This window comes from Prionailurus bengalensis, chromosome D2 (assembly GCF_016509475.1).
Source record: "Prionailurus bengalensis isolate Pbe53 chromosome D2, Fcat_Pben_1.1_paternal_pri, whole genome shotgun sequence".
Lineage (NCBI taxonomy): Eukaryota > Metazoa > Chordata > Mammalia > Carnivora > Felidae > Prionailurus > Prionailurus bengalensis.
The window spans coordinates 31,945,289-31,968,084 of record NC_057351.1 but is presented as its reverse complement, the minus strand read 5'-3'; the positions used below and the strand labels follow the sequence as shown (position 1 = coordinate 31,968,084).

Genomic DNA, 22,796 nt, shown 5'->3' with positions numbered 1-22,796 from the left:
CACCACCCCAGCAGCCCCCAACATCTTAGCCTCAGTCCCAAGCACCTCTCCTCCTTCCTGGCTCCTCCCTCCTTCATCCACTCAGTTCCCTTCCCAAGGCCTTACCTGAGACGATGGTGTAGCCAATCCCCCGGGGACGTCCTTTATCCTGGTCAATGGCAGTGATAACTCGCACGGTTGTGCCCTGGGCAGGAGAGAGGAGGGACCTGAGTTTGGTTGTCCAGCCCCCGGGCGGCCTCCCTGCTGCAAGGCCAGCCTAGGAAGTAGCTGCTGAGTGCTCAGGTCTCGGCTGTCCCCATCACCCTGAGGACATAACACTGAGGCCTTGGCAAACACCTCAGAGTCCCATGGGGAGGCCCAATCTTGCTGATGCTATCATTCTCTCTTCCCCTCCCCATCTCCCTCCATCTGGTGTGACCACCCAGGAAAGAAGAGCATCCAGCTGGGGGACAAGAGATCTCATCTCTATCTCAACCACGCATCAAATTGCTGTGGGACGTCAGGAGGGTTGCTGCACCTTTCTGGTGTCATTTGTCCCACCGTAGTATGGGTAACAGCAATAACCCTGGGACCTTGCTTTCACTAGGACTTCAGTAAAGGAGAACATGGATCAATTACTCTACTAACGAAAGCATCATACATCCTGAAAGTGAGTATCTCTAGGGATGACCCGGGAGGCCACCAAGGCCCTAGGAACCATGCCCTATCCAGCAGTACCACCCGCAGTTCCTGCCTCAAATGGCTCTGTTCCACACCCTGTTCATCCTCCCTGCAGCAATGGGGGAGAAGGAGCCAGGTTCTGGGACCACCAGGATGAGGACTTGGGGGTCCCCGCTTTTAGGGAGTACACAGTCTACGGGGAGGGGTCGCAGACAGATTCACAGGCACTGCTATACACACATTAGGGTGCCTAGATGCGGAAATGTACCCCAAAGTGCAGAAGTCCACCTGGAGGAGCTGGCAAAGGGTTATATGGGCAGCAACATTTTGACGGGTCATGACAAATGAGTAGTTTTCCAGGGAGAGAAAATGATCCGGAAGGCAAATTAAGCAGCACAGGCAGAGGCCTGGAGCCATAAGACTCTCCAGGAAGAGATCCTGTCATATAATGGGCACATTCACATGTTAGTTGATGGGTCGGTTGGCTGATTGAATGAATGAACGTATACGATTCTCATTTCACCACCACCACCACTTGCTGGGTCGTCCCTTGCCCACGGCAACCTTCACCTTAGCCTCCAGGCCCTATCACACCACTGTCTGGCCAGCCAAGCCTGTCCACCATGCCAGCCTGGGATTCTCGCCTGGGCTACAGTTCTCCCTGGTTAATAATGAGGAGGACAGGGGCGCCTGGGTGGCTCAGTCGGTTAAGCGTCCGTCTTCGGCTCAGGTCATGATCTCGCGGTTCGTGGGTTCGAGCCCCGCGTCGAGCCCCGCGTTGTGCTGACAGCTCAGAGCCGGCATCCTGCTTCGGATTCTGTGTCTCCCTCTCTCTCTGCCCTTCCCCTGCTCACGCTCTGTCCCTCTCTGTCTCTCAAAAATGAATAAACGTTAAAAAGAAAAAAAAATTAAATAATGAGCAGGACAGCCCTGTCCCCATCCCCTAGGGAAATGTCAACCCTGGCATTTACATGTTTAATGATGAACTCTTGTGGCCTTGATATGCTGCCTCTCACTCATTTGCTGCTCGTCAGCTAGAGGGTGAAGTCTGCAGGCCACGTGCTCCTGAACACCTTCTCCTGTGGAGAGAGTCTTGTTCTCTGACACGAAGGCCCTCTGAGGGGGAGGGGGGCCCGGGAGCGAGACACCTCCCCTCCAGACACAGAAGGGGCATTCACCACCTCACCCACTCGGGGCAGTGCTGCCCCTGCACAGCTCTCCCTCCATCCTCTCCTGGGCCCAGGTGTGCAGCAATCTGGAACACCTCTAGGGTGGGCTGAGGGAAGGCGAGAATGTTCCAGGAGAAACACGGCCATTGCCCCGAGGCCAAGGCCGTGCAGAAAGCAGATGTGGCTCCCTCCTTGGCCCGCCTGCTGGGATAAGGGATCCCGGAGCTCTGACGACACCCCCTGGGGGGAAATAGACTGTTACCAAGTCAGAGAAAGACATCATTAAATGAGCATCTCCCCAGGTGGGTTCTGAGGACCCCAAGGGGGTCAGAGCCCAGGAAGTTCCCGCTAAGGCAGGTGCTGTTCTTTCTCAAGCACTCACTCTGTGCTGCGGCAAACGCCTGCTAGGAACTCCTTTCCCCCTCACACGTACCCCAGAAGCCCCATTTTCCGGATGAGGAAACTGAGGAACTCGAGTTACGGGACCTGGCCTTGGTCCCGTTGCAACAAATGAATGGTGAAACCAGGGCTCAAAGTCAGATACTTTGCCTCCAAAATGCTCTTGCCCTCCAGGCAACACTGCCTGTCTACCAGCTTCTGTGATAATGATGCTGTCATTTATGAAAGTCCCTGTGATGTGGCAGGCACCAATCTAAGCACTTCACAAGCATTAGCTCATGTCACATTCGGGACCACTTACATATCCCATCCTTCCCTTGAGCTTAGTGTAGTAAAGGCTCCTAGAAGTTAGTAAAGTGATTAAAACAACAACAACAACAACCCTGTTAGCCTTTGCTCTCTTGGGCTTTCTGGTCTGATGACAGACTCTTCTCCTGTAACATCAGTTAATGGTCCCAAACCCAGGCATATGTGTGTGTGTGTGTGGGGGGGGGGGTCATTCAGGAGGCATTCATCAGATTTGCAGCGTCTATGCTAACTGCTCACCCCAGTATCACCCCACACAGGGCACTTTTGGGGGTGTCTGCCTTTCTGGGGGCCACTCCTCACATAGGAGGGGCCTGGATTTGTCCCCAGGGGGAGGTCCCAACGGTGTGAGTCTCGGGTGCCAGGATGGGCTTTCTGGACACGGGAACAACCCCCCCTTTTCTAGAGCCCCATGTGGCCTGGGCCCCAAACGTGTTCCAGTATGAGGGTTTCCAGGTCCCAGGCAGCCCCTGGCCTGCTGAGGGCACAGACTAGCCTGCCAGGTTAACTGGGCCCTGAGGCTACCAGAACACCTTTCCAGAAGGTCACTAAACAAGAAACCTCAAGGGGTGACCGCATGTCTCCGGGCATACAATCCGGGAGTGGCTGGGCTGAGCTGGGCCTAGTGAGCCCCTGGAGGACTGAAACGGGGCCGGTGGTGGCCCGTGCAAATAAGGGACCTGGTGGCCAAAGAGCCCTGGGAGCACCTCCCCCACGGGCACCCCCACCCTGGGCTGCCGGTGGGGCTCCGAGGGGCCGGCAGGCAATCCAGGACGAGATGACGAGGAGGCCGGCTCTCCCCAGGAAGAGCCACACCTGAGCTTCTGGGAAGTGAGATCCAACAGGCTCCTGACAAAGTTTGGGGTTTCATCTCTTTTTGGGTAAATAAATCCATTTTTAATAAAACCCTGAGCTTTTAATACAAGTGCAGCCACAAAGACTGGAAATGTTATGAGAAGGAATTAACGGGGAGGAATGGGGGCTCTTGGGATCCCACGGCTCTTGTTTCGGAGTCTCAGTAATTATATTTTCAATATACTGAAACTTATTTCCAAAGACGAGGGGATGGGGAAGCATGGCCCCTGCCCGGCCCAGAGCCAGGCCCCTAACTGGCTGGCCCTCCAGCTAGGGGCGGGGTTGGCTGGGAGAGTAGGTGGGAAGGCCCAGGAGGGTCAGGGAAGGGTCCACCCTGCCACGAGGCTCCTCCTGTCACAGGAACCCATGTTGTAAGCAGGAGGCCTCCTGGGAAAGGAGGCTCCCCTGAGAGGTTAAGGGGGCACAGGCCCCCAGGGTCCCGGCTCCTGGTGGCGGATAGAGCAGTATGGTGACAGGGTTCGGGGTTTGACTGGTGCCAGGCTGTCTGGGCTGCGAACCCTTCGAGTGAGTTACTTGATCTCTCGCTGCCTTGCTTTCCCCATCTATAAAATGGGTATGACATGACAGCCTCCACCCCTGAGCAACTGATACTTCTGAAGCATTTGGAACTGCACCCAGGACGCACAGCAAATGCTATAGACGTGACGGTCAGTGTTCACGGGGACCACCGTGAGCATCTGATGCAAGCTGAGTTGCCTCTCCGTAGAGAGCGCATGCATGTGATGTTCCAAAGGACATCGGCACGTTCAGACTCCCTAGCACTCCAGAAACATACCACGCGTTCTACGGGTAAGGTGTTTTCTGGGTGTCCTATAGAGAGAGCAGCTAACAGCCCAGGGAGAGTTAGCACTGGTTAAACACCTACTCTGTGCCAAGCACCGCGCTGGGCACCCAACACAGGTACTCTCACGTTTTCCTCACAAGCCCCAGCGCGGGGGAATATGTGAGGAAACGGAGGCTCAGAGGGTTCCAGAATTGGTCTCACGTCCCAAAGTGTGGGGAGTGGGTGGGGTGCGGATGACCGGGGAATGGAGGGCTGGGTCGAGGTGGGTCTGGGGGACTCCACGGCTGGCAGAGGTGACAGGCCCGGGGCTCTGTGCCCAGTAGGTGTGCCAAAGCCAGGGGTGGGGGAGGTGTGCGAAACAGCCCCTGCCTCCGAGGTCTGGGTACTGGCGGGGAAGTCGGGGGCGGAGCTGAGAGGAGCTCAGACTTCTCTAGAAGGGACTTGTGTCTCCCTTCTGTGTGGCCTGCCTTTTCCAAAGCAGCCGGCCAGGACAGGAGCTGGAGCGATAACCCATCAGGCTCTGCCGGGCCTCGGGGGTCCCAGCCCACCTCTCTCCCCTGGGACTGCTTTCCCGGTTCCATGACAGGATTAAGGACTTGAAAGGTGGACACAGTTTGCTTCAGGAGGTGGGAGGCGCCCGTGGGGGGAGGTGGCCCGTGGGGGCTGCAGGGGACTTCCGACAAGAGCTGCCACAGCAGATTCTGAGGCAGAAAATCCTATTTCTCAGTCCTTAATTCCAGTCAATTCCAGTCAAAGGGCTGATAGGCATCAGCTGGCAGTAATTTGTGCAGTTTATCCGCTCTTTTCACCTTCTATCGGTCCTTCACTGACGGGCAGGTCGACATGCCGCTGCTCGAGTGAGGAAATTAAAATTTGATGCAATAATCCCAAATAAGAAGGATTTTATTAGGTAATATATACACTTTAGATGAGGCATGCTGGCCCGATACACTGATAGAGAGAGGCATACATGCTGGGAGCCGCAGATAAAGAGGAAGAGTGAGGCAGAGTGGGCCGGGGTCCGAATGGAGGCCCCGAGGCCAGCAGAGGCAAGGCTGGGAGTGGGGATGCCTGGGTCCTCGGGTCGAGGAGGCTGGGCCTGCCACAGTGCTCCTTGGCCCCGGCCAGCCTAGGAAGTACTGAGTTAAGTCAGGGTTCCACACTGTAAAGGGACACGCAGGGCCCGGATCAAGGCATGGAAACCGATTAGAAGCCTGGGACAATCACACTTGGAGTATATGGGAATCGGCCTGCAGCAGAAAAAGCTGTGCTAGGGACACACAAGTGACAGTGCTCCTTTTAAGTGTGGGGACAGGGTGGAGAGGCCGAGCTGTGTGCCCACGAGAAGATTCTGTGGGTGCCTGGGAAAGTCCGAAACCTCCCCCTTACTTCCTCGTCTGGCTCCCCTGAGCCCAGTCGTGACCTAAGTGGTGGGGCTCACACCTGCTCCCTGGGAGCTCCTGGGGCATTGGCTTTAGTGGCCTCACGGCGCCAAAGGGACAACCGACCCATAACCTCTGTGACCGAATGCCTCGCTGGGTACTCTACACAAGCATGCAACCTCTAATCCTTGAAGCCCTCGGGGGATGGAGGCACTACTGTAGACATTCCCAGTCTGTTTCCCAGTGAGGAAGCCATCCAGAGTGTGTGTGATTTGGCCAAGGTGGGTGCGGGGACCTGCTCCCAGTTTCCCTGGCTGCCTGGTCGCCATCACATCCTCACTTCAACCAACAAGTTGGCTTGGAGCATCTTCTCTGCACTCAGCCCTGGGCCCGATGCCCTGGGAGACCCACTGGAAGCCTGAGACCGGGTCCCAGAGACTCAGGTACCTTGACTGCCAGGAGCTCCAAAATAACGCACTCACACGTCGGTGAACATTATAGGGACAACTATAATTCAGTGGTAAATTATGCAACACAGGGAGGGCTGAGGGAAAGACATGGCTGGTTATGTCTACGGGCTGGTGAGGATAAAGCCAGGAAAAAAAAATCAAAGAAAGGTGGCCAGTGAGCTGGGAACCAACAGACGGGCAGATTTTGTACTGGTGATAGGAGTGGCCATAAGGGGTGATGAGGATGGCAGGATGGTGAGAGGGCTGGTCTAACCAGGACATCGTTTGTTCGTTCATTCGTTCGTTCGTTCATTCATTCATTCACTTCACAAACACATCCTTAGCACCCCTGATGTGCTCTGCCCACAGTAGTCCCAATCCCTGCCCAACTACGCTTCCAATCTAGCAGGGAAGCAGAGGCTGAGCCAGCTGTCCAAGAGCGCTGAGTGCTAAGAAGGGGACATATAGGGGCCAGGGACAGTTGGAAGGGCCTATCTTCTCTGAAAGGCCAGGGAAGGACTCCCCGGCCTGACAAGATGTGGGGGTAGCAAAGAGACTTTGGAAGGAGATAGCCTTTAGCCTCAAAAGCTAGAGGTCCTGCTGTCCATGGACCACTAAGAAAGAGAAGGTGAGGGGGGGGGCATTGAGATGTTCCCCTCCACCCCAAAAACATCTCCAGATGCCTGCAGCAGAAGACTAAAAAGGATCCTGCCTGTTAGGTCCTCCAGCCCATACCTGGCCCCAAGAAGGACGTGGCTACTACCCCCACAAACCCAGAGACTAAAGCACAGTGCTTCGAGGATGCCATGGTCAGGATGGACCACAGCCTCCAAACTGGAGGTCAGGCTTCCCTGGCCTGTGGTGGCCTTACAGGTACAGTCTTCACCCTGATCAAGGGAAGCCTGCCTTTCACTGATAACCTAATCCTGTGAGCCTATGCAAGTGTGCATGTGGTGCCCTGCTTTGCTCTCCAAGTTGTGTGTCTTTCCTCTAAGCACACCGAGCTCCGTCAAAAGGAAGGGCATGTTTTTCTTTCCACAGGAAAGACTCCCCAAGCTGCATGTCCAGGGTTGCACCTGCCGAGAGGAGCCAGCGTTTCTTAATTTATCAGCCGAGTGTGTGTTTTAGTCGAGTTTGCACAAAACCACGGATGGCGACCAGGCAAGGGATGGGCGAGTGAAGCTGCCCGCTCCCAGCCCCTGCCAAGCAGGCAGTAGCACGTCTGGGTCTCGAAGATTCCCAGTCACAACCAACTGAACCAGAGGCAGACACAGAGCCCAAGGGCAGCCAATCTCCAGGCTGGCTGGAGATCTGTGACTGTGCAACGTGGCACAAAATCACAAGCACGGCCAATCAGGTGCCTCTTTTGAAAACGTGGACTTGAGAAATCCAAAGACACAGCAGTTAGGAGGAGCAGCCAGAGCTGTGTGCTCTCAGAGAAGAGCCAGGCCAGAGAAGGTTGGGGAGAGGGGGGTAAATGGCCGCCATCTTAGACAGCACTGGTTGGCTGGGAGAGGCAGATCGACCCATGAATATGGCTGAGCCCAAATCTGTTTGGGTAAGCCTGGCTGAGTCCAAATGTGCTCTCCAGACCAGGCTGGTTCCACAGGCATCCCTAGTATCCCACATAAATCTTTCTGAGCTGCTCCTGTTTGTTTATGCTAGTAAGTCTTTGTGTTTTGCTTCTTGGAACCCTCTGGGGATGAAGTGCGAGGGTGAGGACACGGGGTGCAGTATGAAGAGGGGGTTGGGTTTTCACTGTGCCAAGACACCCATCACTGACATGCACAGGGACTGAAGGGAATAAGAAATGCCAAGGAAGAGTCTGTCCTACCAAACAGGGCCCCCGTCCCCAACGGAAGCTCGGAGGGAAGCCCCACGAGGGCCAGGGAGCATCTTACCGGAGGAGAATGCTCATAGATGTTAGTGCTGTAAGGCAGGTTGATGAAGATAGGGTCCATGTCCTGGACATCTGTGATGATGATGGCCAAGTTGGCCAGGGTGGACAGAGGCCTGGTCTTGTCTTGATCCTTAGAGGACAGAGAATACACAGCCTTAGGTTGTGACATTGTTGACACGCGTACACACACACACACACACACACCTGCACACATGACACCCATGTGCACAAACCTGTGTGCCTATGTACGCACAGGTTCCCGCACTCCTGCACAAAGATCGTTAGTACACAGAAGTTCAAGAACTCTAAGAACCCACGGTGATCTCTGACCTGTGCAGGAAAATGCAAACAGGGCCCCCAAGGCCCAGCAGAAGGTGGCTTATCCAGTGTCACAGAGGAGGGTTAGGGTAGATCTCCTCCCCCCCCGCCCCACGCCCAGCCTAGCCCTGATCATGCTGGACACCTCACGGATGGGATGACTGACTTGGGGTAAAGAGACAGTGCTGTCCTTAGCAACTTCTCTTGACTCAGGCAAAGGCCACTGGTTGCCGTCATGCCTACTTCCTGCCCCCTCTCACCCCAGGGCAGCAAGGGAAGGACCAGGATGGGCGTTCCTCCGAAGAAAGGCCCTCTCACAGGACAGGGGGCTAGTCGGAGACCTGTATCCCCGCCCCCTCCCCGTCTGCACCCAGGGTTTAGTGGTCAAGCAACTTTTCTGACAGAACAGCCGGGGGAGCTCCGGGGCATGTGACATTTGGGGGACTCCAGGAAGAAATCCTGAGAGGTCGTGTAGGCCATCCCCCTGCGGCCAGGCAGGCCGTGTTTAAACCCTCCTAGTCAATTGGAAGTTTAGTCTTACGAAAGCTCACCAAGAGAGGAAATCAGAAACACATCTTCTATTACCCCCAAATACACAGCCACCCATGATAAACTGATTAAATAGCCCACTGCTATCGAATAACGATAGCCAAGAGGAACAGAAACTACACGCTGAATACACGTTTCAGTACCAGGCACTGTGCTCGCACCTTGTTTGCTTTTGTAGATGCTATGTGCCCATTATTCAGATATGTTCACTGAGACTCACAGAGATTAAGTGACTTGCCCAGAGTCACGCAGATGGTGCATGTGTAGCCCAGACTCAAACTCAGATCCTTTTGCAATACAAACCTGCCCTGTTTTGATCCGGGGCCCTGACGTCATCTCAGCCCCTGACTTGCTGGGTCACTCTGCCTAAGTTCTCTTCCTTCGTGGGGTCTCAATTTCCTTCTCTGGGAGACGAGGGGGCTCCACACAATGACCTCCATGGACCCTCAGGCCTGGGATTTGAGAGTGACCGTCCTCTGATGGGGTCTCCCTTGGTCTGGGGTGACCTGACTGATGCAAAGCATTCTCCCCATTTCAACAAGCCTAGAACTTGTTTCTGCCCTCCAGGTACACAGGTGCAGCAGTAGAGTCTTTGGCGGGGGAGAGGGCAGGTTGTCCTAAGAGTCCTCAGGGACAGTCACGGAGAGGGTGAGGGACTTTGGGGATGAGGGGTGGGTGCGGTAGGGTGGGGGAGAGTCTGGACACAGGAGGAGCTGGGCAGAGGATCCACCAGGGAGACACCTTCCCAGACTCTAAGACAATGGAACCCACAGCCCAGGCTTGGGGGCTGCCCGTGGTAAGAGCTCTCCGCCAGGGACCTGAACAACCAGGCAGACAGGGCCAGAGTGGGAGGAACAGAAAGCCCCTTGACCTTCGGAGCAGGGGAGGCCAGTGATCCTCATCTGCCGTTAGCAGTCTTCTGTGGGCAGCTGGCTTTGTCCGGCCTGGCACGTGCCCTCCCCTCCGTCCCGCAGTCCTGGGGCCACAGCCTTGCTCCCGCCACAGATGTCCCCACGCAGCCTATCTCGGATTCCACGGCTGGGGAATGGGGATGGCAGAGGGCACCCTGGCAGGGCAGGCGACACGCTGGGCTCCCAGCTGCCACTCTGGGGCCTGCAGCTCTCGGCAGCCGTCTCCGGGGAAGTCCTCACATTTCCCCACCTGGTGCCCACCCCGTGGCGGCTGGGACCCCAGCCTGCTCCCTGTGATGCCACACAGGAGACTCTCCTTGGGGAAATGCCCAGCAGCCAAGGGCACAGCACGGGTCCTAGGGGGGACTATGCAGGTGCAGGAGCCATCAATATCGAAGGGCTGCTCCCGTTCTATTGCTTTAGGGCCTGAGCGCTGGGAGATTAACAGCAATTTAACTGTATTCACCGTCTCAGCTTGAGCCCAGGCCTCTTGACAGGCCCGGCCACCCAGACCTGAGCCTGTGCCCGGCTCTGGTCTCTCCCCCACCAGCCCAAAGCCATTTTTACGGAAGATGGAAATTACTCCACAGGGACAGGCTCATAGCAAGAAAGAGAGCAAGCGTCTGTGCATTTCTGGGCCCCGGTGTGGGCAAATGGCGGGTGGCGGGAGGGACACCGCAGCTGGGTGCGGGGGCAAGGGAGAGCACAAGGGTGCAGGTGCGTGCAGAAAGCGGACCCTGCTCTCGCAAGCCCCATCGGTCCCAGAAGTCAGGTTTACTAACAGCAGCACACGTGGCCTCCCAGGCGATGAACACGGAACCAGGGGAGAAAGGGAAGAACGTGAATGTCTCCTGCGGTGGCCTCCCCAGAAAAAGAGTGCGTTTCCTCGTTCTTGGGGCCTCTCTCCACCTTGCCCAAGCCTGGGGGAGCCCCGCCTTTCACACTGGACCCTCGACCTAGTCCGTGTGTCTTACCCCAGGATCTGGGCTCTGTGACCTGCCAAGCGGAGCCCCCAGCACCACTGGCAGTCCCCGCTGCAGCGACACGGGGCCAGAGGGCGTGTGTCAGGCAATAAGGGACAAACGGCCACCGGCTCTTGCCCTGCGGCCTGCTGAGGGCTCCGGCTGTGCCTGGAGAAGAGGCAGGAGCAGGCAAGACAGGAAGGCAGGGGTAGGAGCCTGCTTAGGGTGTGGCCTGCCTGTCCCTCAGGTCCTCCCGAACAGCAGGCGACAGAGGCCGAGCCGCTGTGATGTTCTGGAAACTCAGAAACTCCTGGCCGTGGGGGCCTTGGACAGGTGGCTGATAAGCCAGGTTTGAATGCTCGCTCCCTGCTACTCGTCGGCTTGTGAGTCTCAACAGCGTCAGCCATATAACGGGACGATGATTCTCTCTCTCCTCCCTCTCCTCACTAACTGAACCCGGAATTTCCAGGACCCAGCACGGTCCTTGGAGCACATAACGTGCCCTACTCAGGATGCCTGGACCCTCTGGTCCCTGCATGTCGGGTGGTGTCACAACATAGCTGGCTTCCCACCTCGGCCTGACGTTCCAGAGAGCAAGGGGACACCCCACACCACGGATGTCCTGTGGGATTACCAGCGCGGGCACGGGAGTGAAGCTGCTGAGTCACCACCGTCACCCGAATGGCTCCCGTGCCTCAGTGTCTTCGTCTGTAACATGGGTCACTTGGTATTTATTACTTATGAGCTGGGGCTGCCGTGGGGATTCATGGAGACCATCCACCCGAGTGCTCAGCCCAGCCCGGCCCTTGGTCTCCCTGTGACTATCGCCAGCATCACGATGGCTGAGCCTGACCAGCAGGGAAGGACGCCGATGTCCCGTTGCTCTCCCCCGGGGTAGGGGGGGAGGCAGACATCCACGCGGGACTCACCGTGGCGTTGACGGTGAGCTGGTAGGCCTGCGTAGTCTCGTAGTCCAGCTCCCGGATCACCGTGACGATGCCGCGGGCGCTGTCGATGGCAAAGAACAGGGAGGGGGGCTGGAAGGAGTAGAGGACACTGCCGCCCGCACCCAGGTCGGGGTCCGTGGCGTTCACAATGAAGATGGGTGTCCCCACCGGTGTGTTCTGGGGGTGAAGCAAAGCAAACAAAAGGGTGAGAAGTGCTCGGAGCAGCTGCCTTCGTCGGTGACTATTCCCCCGAATCCCATTAACCACGTCCCTCCAGCCAACCGGACCTGCGGCTTTGTCATTTTTATTCTAAGAGGGTTCAGAGGAATTTAAAATGCAGTATCTGGTGGTTTTTTTTTTTTTTTTCCTTTTTTTGATGGCCTCCTGGTGGCCGTAACAGCACCAGTTCTAAAGATGATCTGCTCATCCTGGAGTTCTGGATGAGGGCCTTTTGGTCCCCAAGCCTCCTGTTTCTTGGCGGTGCTGATTCGCTTGATGAGTGCCCCTTTCTGCCCAAGCCTCGGGCTCGGGTGTTCGGTGGGGCACCTGAGAGTCAGTGTGTCGGGAGGTTCAAGGGCAGGGAGCTGACAGGTGTGCACTACAGGCAGGTGGCCGGGGGCCCCGAGGGCTTTGCTGGCAGCATAGAGGTTACTCGGATTGCCCTGGGGTAGGGCATCCACAAGCCATCCCTGGGCCATGGCAGCCTGCCACGAGAGGCCCACAAGACCCACTCCAGTATTACTACCTCCTGGGAGCCTGCCATGATTCCCTCTGCTATACACTACGTATGGACCCCTGCCCTTTTCCGACTTGGGGTCTCTGGTGAAACATTGCTTCCTTATGGAACCTTCTAGACCCTTAAGGCAGGTCAGCCCCTCCCCGGCTCCCACCCTCCACCGCTGTTTATATTAAGGTTCCCGCCTCACCCTGGATGTTTTCATCATCCACATATTTTCTATAATTCCTTGGCCCGCACCTGTCTTCCCTCACAGCGCCCATGCTCCGTGGAAGCCACAGGGCTCCAGCTGCCTTGCCTAGCACAGTGCCTGGCACACGGCAGGTGTTCAGTCAGTGTCCTGTCTCAAGACATGCGCGAGCCGCCCAGAGAGCGCTCAGCACATTCTCGGGATCTGTTTGCATCTCTGCCCGACGGTCAGCTCTCGTCACCGCAGCGCCTGCCACAGGGTCTGGCACGCGAGCCACGCCGGCAAAATGCTGGGCGAAGGAACCGATTCATAATTTAGTGAGCTCTGGGCACAACTGAAGATGGGCAAGCTAATGAGGCTCTTCGTGGAGACGAGAGGGTAAAAACAATCCCCGCTCCCGTCGACTGACTGTTACGTGCCAGGTCCTGTGCTGTGCGCTGCGTCTGTCCACCTCTGTGACAAGTAGCTTTCTAGGTGGCAGCTAGTATCCGGTTTTGGAAAAGGAAGCTAAGGCTCAGAGAGGTGAAGTGCCTTGCCCAAGGCACACAGCTAGGCAATGGGAGAAGGTGGCCTTGAAATCAGGTCCAATTCTAAGCCACCGATCTTAAGCTCTACGCTAAATACTTCTCTAAAACACCCATGGCAGTTCTCGTCCTGACTCTTCTGTGTGAAGGGGTCAGCTGCCAGCCTGAGTGAAGCCTCCTGGCCAGGAGTGTGGGACTAGCCCGTAAGTTCCCTGAGGGCAGAGACAGTATTCCTGGTCCTGCGTTTTTTTCACGCTGGGATAATGACTGGGTCCCTTCTGACACCTGCAGGGTCTCTCTCGAGGAAGGCATCCGCGTTGCTGCCTCCTGTCTGTGCTGCTGGCCATGACGTGGGCCCTGTGTCACCGCTTTGAGCAACTTCTTTCACTGGGGCATGCTGCCAACCCTTCCCCGGGACTATCTCCTTGAGGCAAGAGTGTTCTTTACAAGACCCCTGCTTAGGCTGGAAGGGGCCTCGGGAGAACGATGTGATGCAGTTGCCATTGTTTCTTTCTGAGTGTGCTGATTCTCCCCCATCGCTGAGCATGTGTCAGGCTGAATAAACAGGCTCATAACCTGTCCTTCTCCCACCAGCACTGAGCACAGGAGGCAGATAGGGAGTCCCCTCTCCTCCACACCATCCATGACTCCCCAGTGCCCCTTTGCATAGGACACAGGCCCTCATGGTCTGGCCCCGTCTCCTCCTTCATACTTTATTTCCTGGCAGGTATCCCTTCGTGGCCTTTAGCTAAGATCATGTGTAGCATCTATTCTTATCAGTTTAATATTTCCTGGTAGGTTGAGCTATTTGTACTTTCCAAACCCAGCAGGCTGCCTCGCACCTTGGAGCCTCTGAACCTCCTTTTCCTCTGCTAGGCCTTCCCTCCTCAGCTCGGTGGCTTGGAAAACAGATGCTCTCTTTCCCTCCAGAAGAGCATCAAGTGTGCACGGGGGCAGAGCGGACAAGTGCCAGGATTTCAGGGATCGAGAGGCCTCTGCTGGAGCCCCAGCCTCGCTGTGTGTCTTTGGGTTCCTTAATCTCTCTGATCCTTAATCCCCTCTCTGTCCACCGGAGTCAATAACGTCCCACAGGGTTAGTGTGAAGAGAACGTGAGCTCAGGAGTGCAAATTTCCCAGCATGTAATAAGTGCTTAGAAGTTGGCAGTTGCGATTTTTGTCATCTGGTGCCTTCCAGAAGACTTGTAGACAAGAACGCCTTCGAGGGGAGGGCAGGCAGGTGTCAAGACGCACGATGAATAGTAATAATACCGTGCTGGGCATCCTCTGTCTGCACCCTCCAGATGCACAGAGTACCCTGCTCTGTCTCCCCACCCCCCCTGCCCCCGGCAAGACCTCAGTGGACAGCATCCATCCCCAGGATCCCTTGCAGACTAGCTTCTGCCAGGGGGAGGTGCTGGTAGGAGCTCAGAGTTTGGGAAAGAGGCCGGAGGAGAAGGAGCCTGGGGGATACTTTTCCACTCCCTCCAGCTCCAGGCCAGCCGCCCCTCCTCCCTGGCTGCAGCCTTCAGTGGGGTCCAGGCAGGCAGCGCTATCCCCTCCCCTTTTCCCTGTAGCCCTAAGGGCTGCTGCTGGTCTCAGGTGCCTCAACAGCCCTTCATGCCCCCTCGCCCTGCCCACCCTCTGTAAGATGTCTCTTCACTGAAATGCCTTTATTGGAACTGAGGTGAACTGTTCCCCGGGGACCTGATGGATACAGGCACTCTGCACATACCTACCCGGGGCCACCGCACACAGGGCCCCGAAGTCTGAGGCCCTCTGGCACTGGGCTCGGTGGAGCCGGTCCCCGCCCTCACATGCCACCATGACGGCACAGGGCTCGAGGAGATCTTTACAAGCCTCTCAGCCAAACTACGGTTCTCCCTCTAGATCCAACACGCACAGCACACGTGAGCACCGGAGCCAGCCTAACCCTCCAAGCCATTCCATCAGGGCCTGGGTTCTGCCACCGGAGGGAGGGACATGTTCCCATTTCAGAGCAGCCAGCCCCCTGTGAGGCCGCTAGACAGCACTTCAGAGCACACCCCACATGAAGCCAGCGTCCAGAGGGGAGGGATGGCTCCCTCGAGAATGTCAGCTCTGCAGCCCCCTGCCTCGGGGAGCAGGGGACATTTCACCCGTGCATACCTCACGGTCCAGGGCAAAGGCTCTCTGGGCAACTGATTAGAGGATTTAAAAGCGAGATCCAAGAAGACAGGGGAAAGGGGGAAAAAGAGGGAATGGCCCTGTGTCTGACCTTCTTAGATTATGTTTCATGCCCGGCAGTGAAAACCCATTTAATTTGTGCGTAACTTAGGAAAGGTTTTAAACGGGCCTGGCAAAGAGCCATTCATATACTTAGAAGGGACAAGCCATTGGAGGGAAAAGAATGCTGACTTCCTGCTTTTCAGGTCCCGGGTGCCATGCTCTATCAGGGGAATGGGGCGGGGGGTGGTGCTCATCAGCACCGACAATGGGGGCTTTTCCAAGTACGAAGCTATTTCATGCAAATGTGCAGATGTACCCCCTTTAAAGATCTGCCCCTTCAATGCAAGCAGATTTCTTCTGTGAAGCCAGGTACACCTGGGCTTCCAAGCAGACAGTAGAACTTGGTGACTCAGAGCAGAGATGCTGAGTCAGACCCCCCCTCCCCCCGCAAGTTTGAGTCCCAGCCTCTCTCTCCACTTATTGGCTGGAGACCTCAAACTTCTGCTGTTGAACTTACTCTTTTGGCTCAGTTTCCCTGTACCGGGGAAAATGTAAAAATGGAGTTGTTAACAGTACCTACCTCCAGGGTTGTAAGAAAGAATTAAGTGAGACAAGGTACGAAAAAAAAAAAAAAAACCCCAAAAAACTTCTTGCTGAGCCAGGCACACGGCAATATTGAACCATACTCAATAAATGGTCGTTGCAATTATTATTATGGTAATAAAATACCATCACAAGCAGGGTGAGATGAGCTCTATTTAAAGGGAGATATTAAAAACAGCCAATCAATCTCTTCATCATCAACCTAGACAAATGGGCATTTAAAAATTCAGAAAGAGAACATCTTTGTTGATTGGTTCATGGCTGCTGCGGACAGATTCAGGGTAGGAGAACATCTGGAGACCCTCCCCAGCTGGTTTGGAGGGCCTGGGAGAGGAGGGCTGGGGTCTGGGGAAGGGGTCGGAGGGGGGCCGAGGCCAGGCCTGACCATGCACCACTCGGGGATGGCTTGCATGTAGGAGCAGGAAGGAGCCTTGGGGATTATCCAGTCCAGCCACGATTGGAAATATGATGCCTCGCCTTACATATAGTGCTTTATTTGCCCCACCCAGAGACTGCCAACCCCTGCCTCCCCACCCACACTTTTTCCAAGTAAAGATGCTCTTTGTACTCACAGTTCTGCTCAAGGGGATGGATGTAGGCAGCCAAGTTTGTACCAAGCGCCTTCAGACCTAGGCCACATCTGATTGGTCCAGGGATAATCACCTGACTCAAACAGGCCAATCAAATGGGGCCTTGCAAGTTAAACCAATTTTCTGCACAAACCTGACAAAGGTTCTTGCTATCTGTTCCGGCTGGGGTGGGCACCATGGCAAGCAGAAAGCCACAGTTACCAGGCAGCAGAGAAGCCACGGGCAGGCCAAGGAAGCCCATGTGCAGGGATGACAATGAGCACAGTGAGACAGAAAAGCAGAGACAAGGGCCTCTGAGAGCCTCCCCTACCCTGGTCGTCACAGGCCCTGCCTGGACTTCATTTTCTATCCCTGGCTGTGGCGTACAGACTCAATCTGGGCTGTCCTTCCCATGGCTACCCCCTTGGCTTACACTGTCCTCCATGGGTCTCAGCTCCTGCCTGCCCCGTGGCACCCCCAGAATGTATCCAGCCACAGGCAAGGCCTCCTCATTCCTGCAGCTCTGCCCCAGGCTCAGCCTGACTCTTGCCTGCAGGGATTCCGTCCTTTTAATGCCCAGGCTGGGCCACAGAAAGCAAAGCTCCCTACCACTGCTCCTAGACTGCTGGGGGCAAGAGAGGTAATAATGGGGAGAAGAATAAAACAGCCTAGATGAATGAATGCGGGCTCCCTCTCCTTTTTAAGCGTCCCCAGACACTCCATTTAACATGCAAATCCATTCAGGTCATTGCAATGTTCAGCATGAATGTGGAGGTGGCAGGGGCAGGCAGGGGACAGCTTGATCATGGGCTTGACACACTCGGCCAAGACAGGCCTGGATGAGCAATGCTCTGCAAGGTCAGGCTCTGCCCACCTGGAGGCAAGGAAACCAGGGGCAGGTACCCCTACGGAGTCTAGGCTTGGGGTTCAGGGGTCTACAGAAGCATTGCCAGGGTGGTCCTGAGCTGTAGAGGCAGGGCCAAAAGGCCCATTCCAGTCGACGTGGGCCGCCCCGTTCTAGGGCAACTTCTCCCCACATGTTCATTGTAGACTTGGCCCTGAGTCCACTTTCTTGTTGGAAAGGGGCGGCTGGTCTTTGGAGGAAAGGTTCCACGGGGCGTGATTACTCCTGCCTCTGAGATAGGCCTCTTGGTTTGCTTCTCTGCCCCAGTTCTGCTCCTAGCACCCCTTCCTCTATGACCATTCCTTCTCCCGCCCAGGCCTGCCCACTCCCTCATAGGTTCTGGGCCATTTCAAGGGAAATCTCCCCAGATGCACCGCCCATGCCTCCTGGGAGGCAGGGACCAGTGTTTAGGCACCCCCCCCCCCCCCCCCGCAAAACACTTGCACTGCCAGCTGGGTCCCTCTCAGCAGGGGCCCACTCCACGAAGGTCGCAGACAGGGCAGGCCCCCGCCTCTTCCAGTTCCCGGTTAAGCTCCACGCCACTTCTGATGGACCCGCTGCAAATGGGCCACCCTGTGCAATTCAGAGACAAATAAATCTTTTTGCTACTCCTGGGGTGACAAGGGAATAGACTCTGGGAATGTTCTGCTGTGCAAGGGATCTTGTTCGTTAATAATAATGATAAATAGCTCACTTCTCACATGCAGTGTGAGTTACATTACACTCCAGGCTTCTACAGAGGTGGCTCGGGGTGCTCACTGGAACAGTGGGGTGGGGGGGGGGTGCGTGCAGAAGGGAGGAAGGGGCCGGGCAGGTGGAGCGGCAGAGAGGGAGGGCGCAGGAAACAGAGAAGGAGAGACGGTACGGAAGGGGGCAGGGGAGGGAGAAGAAGGTGACAGGGGACAAAGGAAACTAGGAGGGGACAGTGAAAGAGCACAACAGGCGAGCAAAGGGCGATGGGGGTGAGGTGGGAGAGCACGCCTAAGAAGAGAAAGGGAAGGAAAGAGGAAGAAACTGAAAGGGAGAAAAAGAGACAGTGCAGAGGGAAAGTTGTGAACAAAGGAAAAGAAGTACGAAAGTTCGAGGCGCCAAGAGAAAGGAAGTAGAGCACACCGTACCCTCTCATCTTCGTGGTGTACCCTCCTCAATTCGATTTATTCTGTACCTTTGACCCCACCTCCGCAAGAAGCCCTACCATTTCCACTGTAGGTGTCGTCTCTAAAGGCGTTATTAATATTTATGGAATGCTTGCTGGATGCCGCCACAGTCTTTAATATCTTATTATAAAGCCTGTTATAAAATGCATTAGTAATAAATTCCTGACAGATGGAGTTCTGACAAGGTGCGGGCGCCTTGGTGAATCGGAGCTGGGAACAGACGCTCCTGGAACGTGCACGTGCTGCTCAGAGGCTGGGCTGCTGCCCGCCCCCTTCCCCCCCCCAAGCCCCCCCGCCCAAGGTGGGGTGGGGGCGGGGAGGGAGCTCACTCCTCCATCCTCAGGCCCGGGAGCCATCAAATATTATCTCATCACCTCCTTTTCCTCCAGAGCGGAAGAATGAAAGCTCAGAGAAATGAAGCAATCTGTCTCAAGTCACACAGCTTGTAAGTGAGTGATGGAATTTTAGGATTCAAGTTCAGGTCACCTCTGTGTCCCCAGACCTCAGGGACCCTGCAGATGAGGGTGGAGAGTGGGCTCAGGGCCCCTGCTCAAGTAGGGCTGATTCACTCACTTCCCTCCTTGGAAGGGCTGGGAATGACATGGGAGCCGAAGACGGCGGGGGGGGGGGGGCGGCTCTGGGTTGTTTGCACTGGAGAAAGGAAGGCTGATGGGGAGCTTGAGCCCCCCAAAAACTCAGAAGGAAGAGAGTGTCCCAAAATTTGCACACTTCTACTGGGAATCAGGAAATGAGCTCCCACTGGGCCAAGAAGAAGTCAAATCAGAAGTAGAGGCCTTTCTGACAAGGGGGCTCCTGGGGCAAAGGGGAGGTGCTGGTGTTTTAGTTTCCATCGAATGCCACAGCAGGTGCCACTTCACTGATGACTCTGGAGGCAGGGGCCCACTGGGGTCTTGGGGAGGGTGTCATTCCAAATGTGAAGCTATAGAGGCTTCGTGGCATTCCAGCTTAGGGAAGGGGAGAAACGGGGTCTGTGGGAGATGGACCATATTTCTTTGAGAAAGAAAGAGTGTGGAGCTCGCACACTCTTTCTTGTGCAAGCTCCAGCTGAAAGCAGGTCCAAGGGGAGAAACAGTGCTTCGAGGGGGACCTGGAGAGGCAAGTGCCCACAGGGCCCCGATGGATGTCTCAGGTGGTCCCCTCCTGGTCAGGGAGAGGGCACACTGGCTTGTGCACAAGCCCGCATGTGTACAATGGGCACTCCAGCACGTCTCTCTGCAGAAGAGTCCAGAAGAGATCAATTCACAACGTCTCTTTTCTCTATCAGTGTCTGCTGTCTCTCACATGATGTGCACTGGACCCCAAAAGGTGCTGGGTCTTCCCTGAGAGCTGGGCAGACTTCTGGGTGGAGGAACAAGCCCTGTGGGCACAAGGAGCCCCAAAGGGCTGAGCTCTGAGTGCCACACACCCTGGCATGATTAAAGCACTTTCCTAGCTATTCCACATCTCCTTGGGGCCAGATCTGGCCTGTCCATCTGAGTCCCTCCCTCCTTCTTGGCCTCCAGCGGTGCACTGCCCATTCTGAATCCCAGGAAGACACCCATCAAAGTGCAGACCTGACTTCCCCACACCTGTGAGGGTCTTTGCCTGCCAGCGTGATCTTGGACTTGCCCCCCATTCTTCATCAGGCACCAGCACCTGACAATTCTTGCTTCAACATTCCTCACATCCTTCCTTTTCTCTTTGTTATTTACCTTGGCCACCTCTGCAGTGACACCTAGCATCGTCACTTACAAATCTATAGAAGGCATTCAATAAATGTTTTAACAGAATCGGGACTTCCTATTCAACAGGGCAGGTTGAACACGTCCATTTATTTCTGTTTTTGTCCCAACCCCTCACCAAAATGACAATATGATAATTAAAAATGCATAGGTCCACAAGGACAAAAAGAACAGGAGAGGAGGCAAAAGCAGACGAGAGACGTTGACAAAATCCTGGAAACTAGGAATTGATGGGACAGGAGCCTGCCTTAGGAAAGAGGGGCAAGCCAAAGCTCAGGCTGGCAACTCAGAACCCTGGAAAATCAGAAGCTGGAGATACCAGGTGATGCCCAAACCAGGGAGACCAACCGCAAATCTTTAAAGAGTAGTCAGACTCCCAAATGCCTTCTTTGGCTTGTGCAGAAGACAGGAGGTCTACTTTCTCAAGGGGCCAAGTTAGTCAGGCTCTGGACCCAGGCTGGGAGCTGGATAAGGCACTGAGAACAAGGAGGTCCAATGAAAATCTGCATCTCTCCTCTGCTCCCATCCCCAATCAGGCCTCTTTAGCCAGTCGGCCTCTTGAAGACTGACAGCCTGGCAGGAGATAGGAAAACTGGCCCAAGAGAAAACACTAATATTAACATGGTAGAGTTCTCGCAAGGAAACAGCTAGGTCCTCACCAAATCACCCCATAGTGAAGTCTGCTGGTTGACAAGAGCACTCCACCCTACCCTGCCCTAACACACACAGATTTCCATGTGCCTAAATGTGAACACACTCTTAAATATAAACATACAACTGAGGGTCATGAAACATTTGAGAAGAGCCTCTACTATGAAAGACAGACAGGGGTGGGTAGGGGGACAGTGGGAAGGAATAACAAAAGTAACTTTTTTCAAATGTTTAATTAATTATTTTGAGAGACAGCAAGAGAGTGCATGTGTATGTGAGTGCATATGCACGAGTAGGGGAGGGACAGAGAGAGGGGGGGAGAGAGAGAGAATCCCAAGCAGGCTCCATGCTTAGCACGGAGCCCAACACAGGGCTTGATCTCATGACCATGAGATCATGAGCTGAGCTGAAATCAAGTTGGATCCTTAACTGACTGAGTCACCCAGGTACCCCAAAAGTGAATGCCTTTAACATCCAGAGAGACAAGACATAGCATCTTTGAAATCAGAACATTCCAAGAGGAAGAGATAATAGAAATGAAAACTTAATGGAAGAGTTGGAAGATAAAGAAATTTCCCCCAAAGTAGGACAAAACTCGAAGAGATGGAGACTGGGGGAGAAAATAAGAAAATTAGAGAAGTAGTTCAGAAGATCCAACACCCAACTAATAGGAGTTCCAGAGACAGAGGAAACAGGGCAAGTGAAGGGAAGGAAATTATCTGAAAAGAGAGGTAAAAAAAACTCCCAGATCTGAATGACATGTTTCCAGATGGAAAGAGGCCACTGTGTTTTGAAGACAGACCCACACTGAAGCATAAAACTATGAAGTTTCCAAACACTCAGATTAAAAAAAAAAATCTGAGACACATTCAGAGAGAAAACAAACGTCTCCAGTCAAAGGATCAGGAACCAAAATGGCACTGAAGTTCTTAACAGCAACATTATAGGCAAAGGAGAAATGACTTTACATTATGAGGAAAACGATTTCATTCTAGAATTCTATACCCAGCTAAACTATCAACAAATATGTGTTTAGAATAAACACATTTTTCAAACACAGTAAAAAAAAATCCCATGAATCCCTTTTCAGAGGGTGTGAACCAAGAAAGAGGAAGCTATGGGACCCACGTAGAAAGAGACAAAGAAATTCTCTGGGTGATTCCCCTCTCATCCCCCATGCCCCACACAGGTGTCTTCAGCCACTTAGCCTCCAGAAGAGCAAAGTGAACCAGAGCACAGCCTGTCTGGAGTGGAGCTGGAGGATGGATGCTCCAAGGGGAATGCTGCCAAGAGAAATACAAACTGATAAAAAAATCAATATACTTTTAATATACTGAGAGGAGGTACTTAATTATGTCAGAATATTTAGAATAAGTGATAGGTTCACAGAACCCTAAGCAAACAAATAAGAAAGAGAGGTAATCATTAACTCTAGAGAAAACAAAAAAGGATTTTTTTTTTTAAATTTCAGTACGCTATGTGGCACAGCTTGAATAATATGTACACAGTCACAATGCCTTAGACACTGAATGTCGTGTGGGCTCTGGTTAAGTCGGGCAGATGGGTAGAGCATGTTAGGAGTGGGGTGTGTGTGTGCGTGCGCTGCAGAGATGAGGTAGAGGGTGGGGCAAAAGTGCCATTCTCATCCTTCAGAGCTGGAAGTCAATATCTAAAACTGAAAAATGTACACGCATGCAATTTGGAAATAAGAAGGTAACGATCAGAAATTGAAAGAGATTGTCTCAGGGTGGGAATCAGGAATGAGAAAGGGCGAGACGGGGCATTGATGTTTTTATTATAAACCTGGCTTTACTACCTGACTTTTAAACTCATGCAAATATGACTCTGATAAAAATTAATATAAAAGTGGAAAAAATTGTATCTCCCTACAGGCTGGTCTACT

The 22,796-nt window shown here is 54.3% G+C and overlaps 1 protein-coding gene and 1 non-coding gene across 6 annotated transcripts in view; one reads left to right on the top strand and one right to left on the bottom strand.

Annotated features, from left to right (window-relative positions):
• Window positions 1-22,796, bottom strand: part of CDH23 (cadherin related 23) — a 414,161-nt gene that overhangs the window by 222,676 nt on the left and 168,689 nt on the right. For all 5 annotated transcript variants that reach the window (XM_043596561.1, XM_043596567.1, XM_043596564.1 and 2 more), the window contains exons 7-9: window positions 11,595-11,789; window positions 7,927-8,055; window positions 106-184 (exon numbers count right to left, since the gene is read on the bottom strand). In XM_043596561.1, the coding sequence (XP_043452496.1) occupies window positions 106-184; window positions 7,927-8,055; window positions 11,595-11,789 (403 nt within the window). The remainder of the gene's footprint in view (window positions 1-105; window positions 185-7,926; window positions 8,056-11,594; window positions 11,790-22,796) is intronic.
• Window positions 13,792-13,984, top strand: LOC122493650. The gene has a single exon (XR_006300003.1). It is a non-coding gene; the product is annotated as a U2 spliceosomal RNA (small nuclear RNA).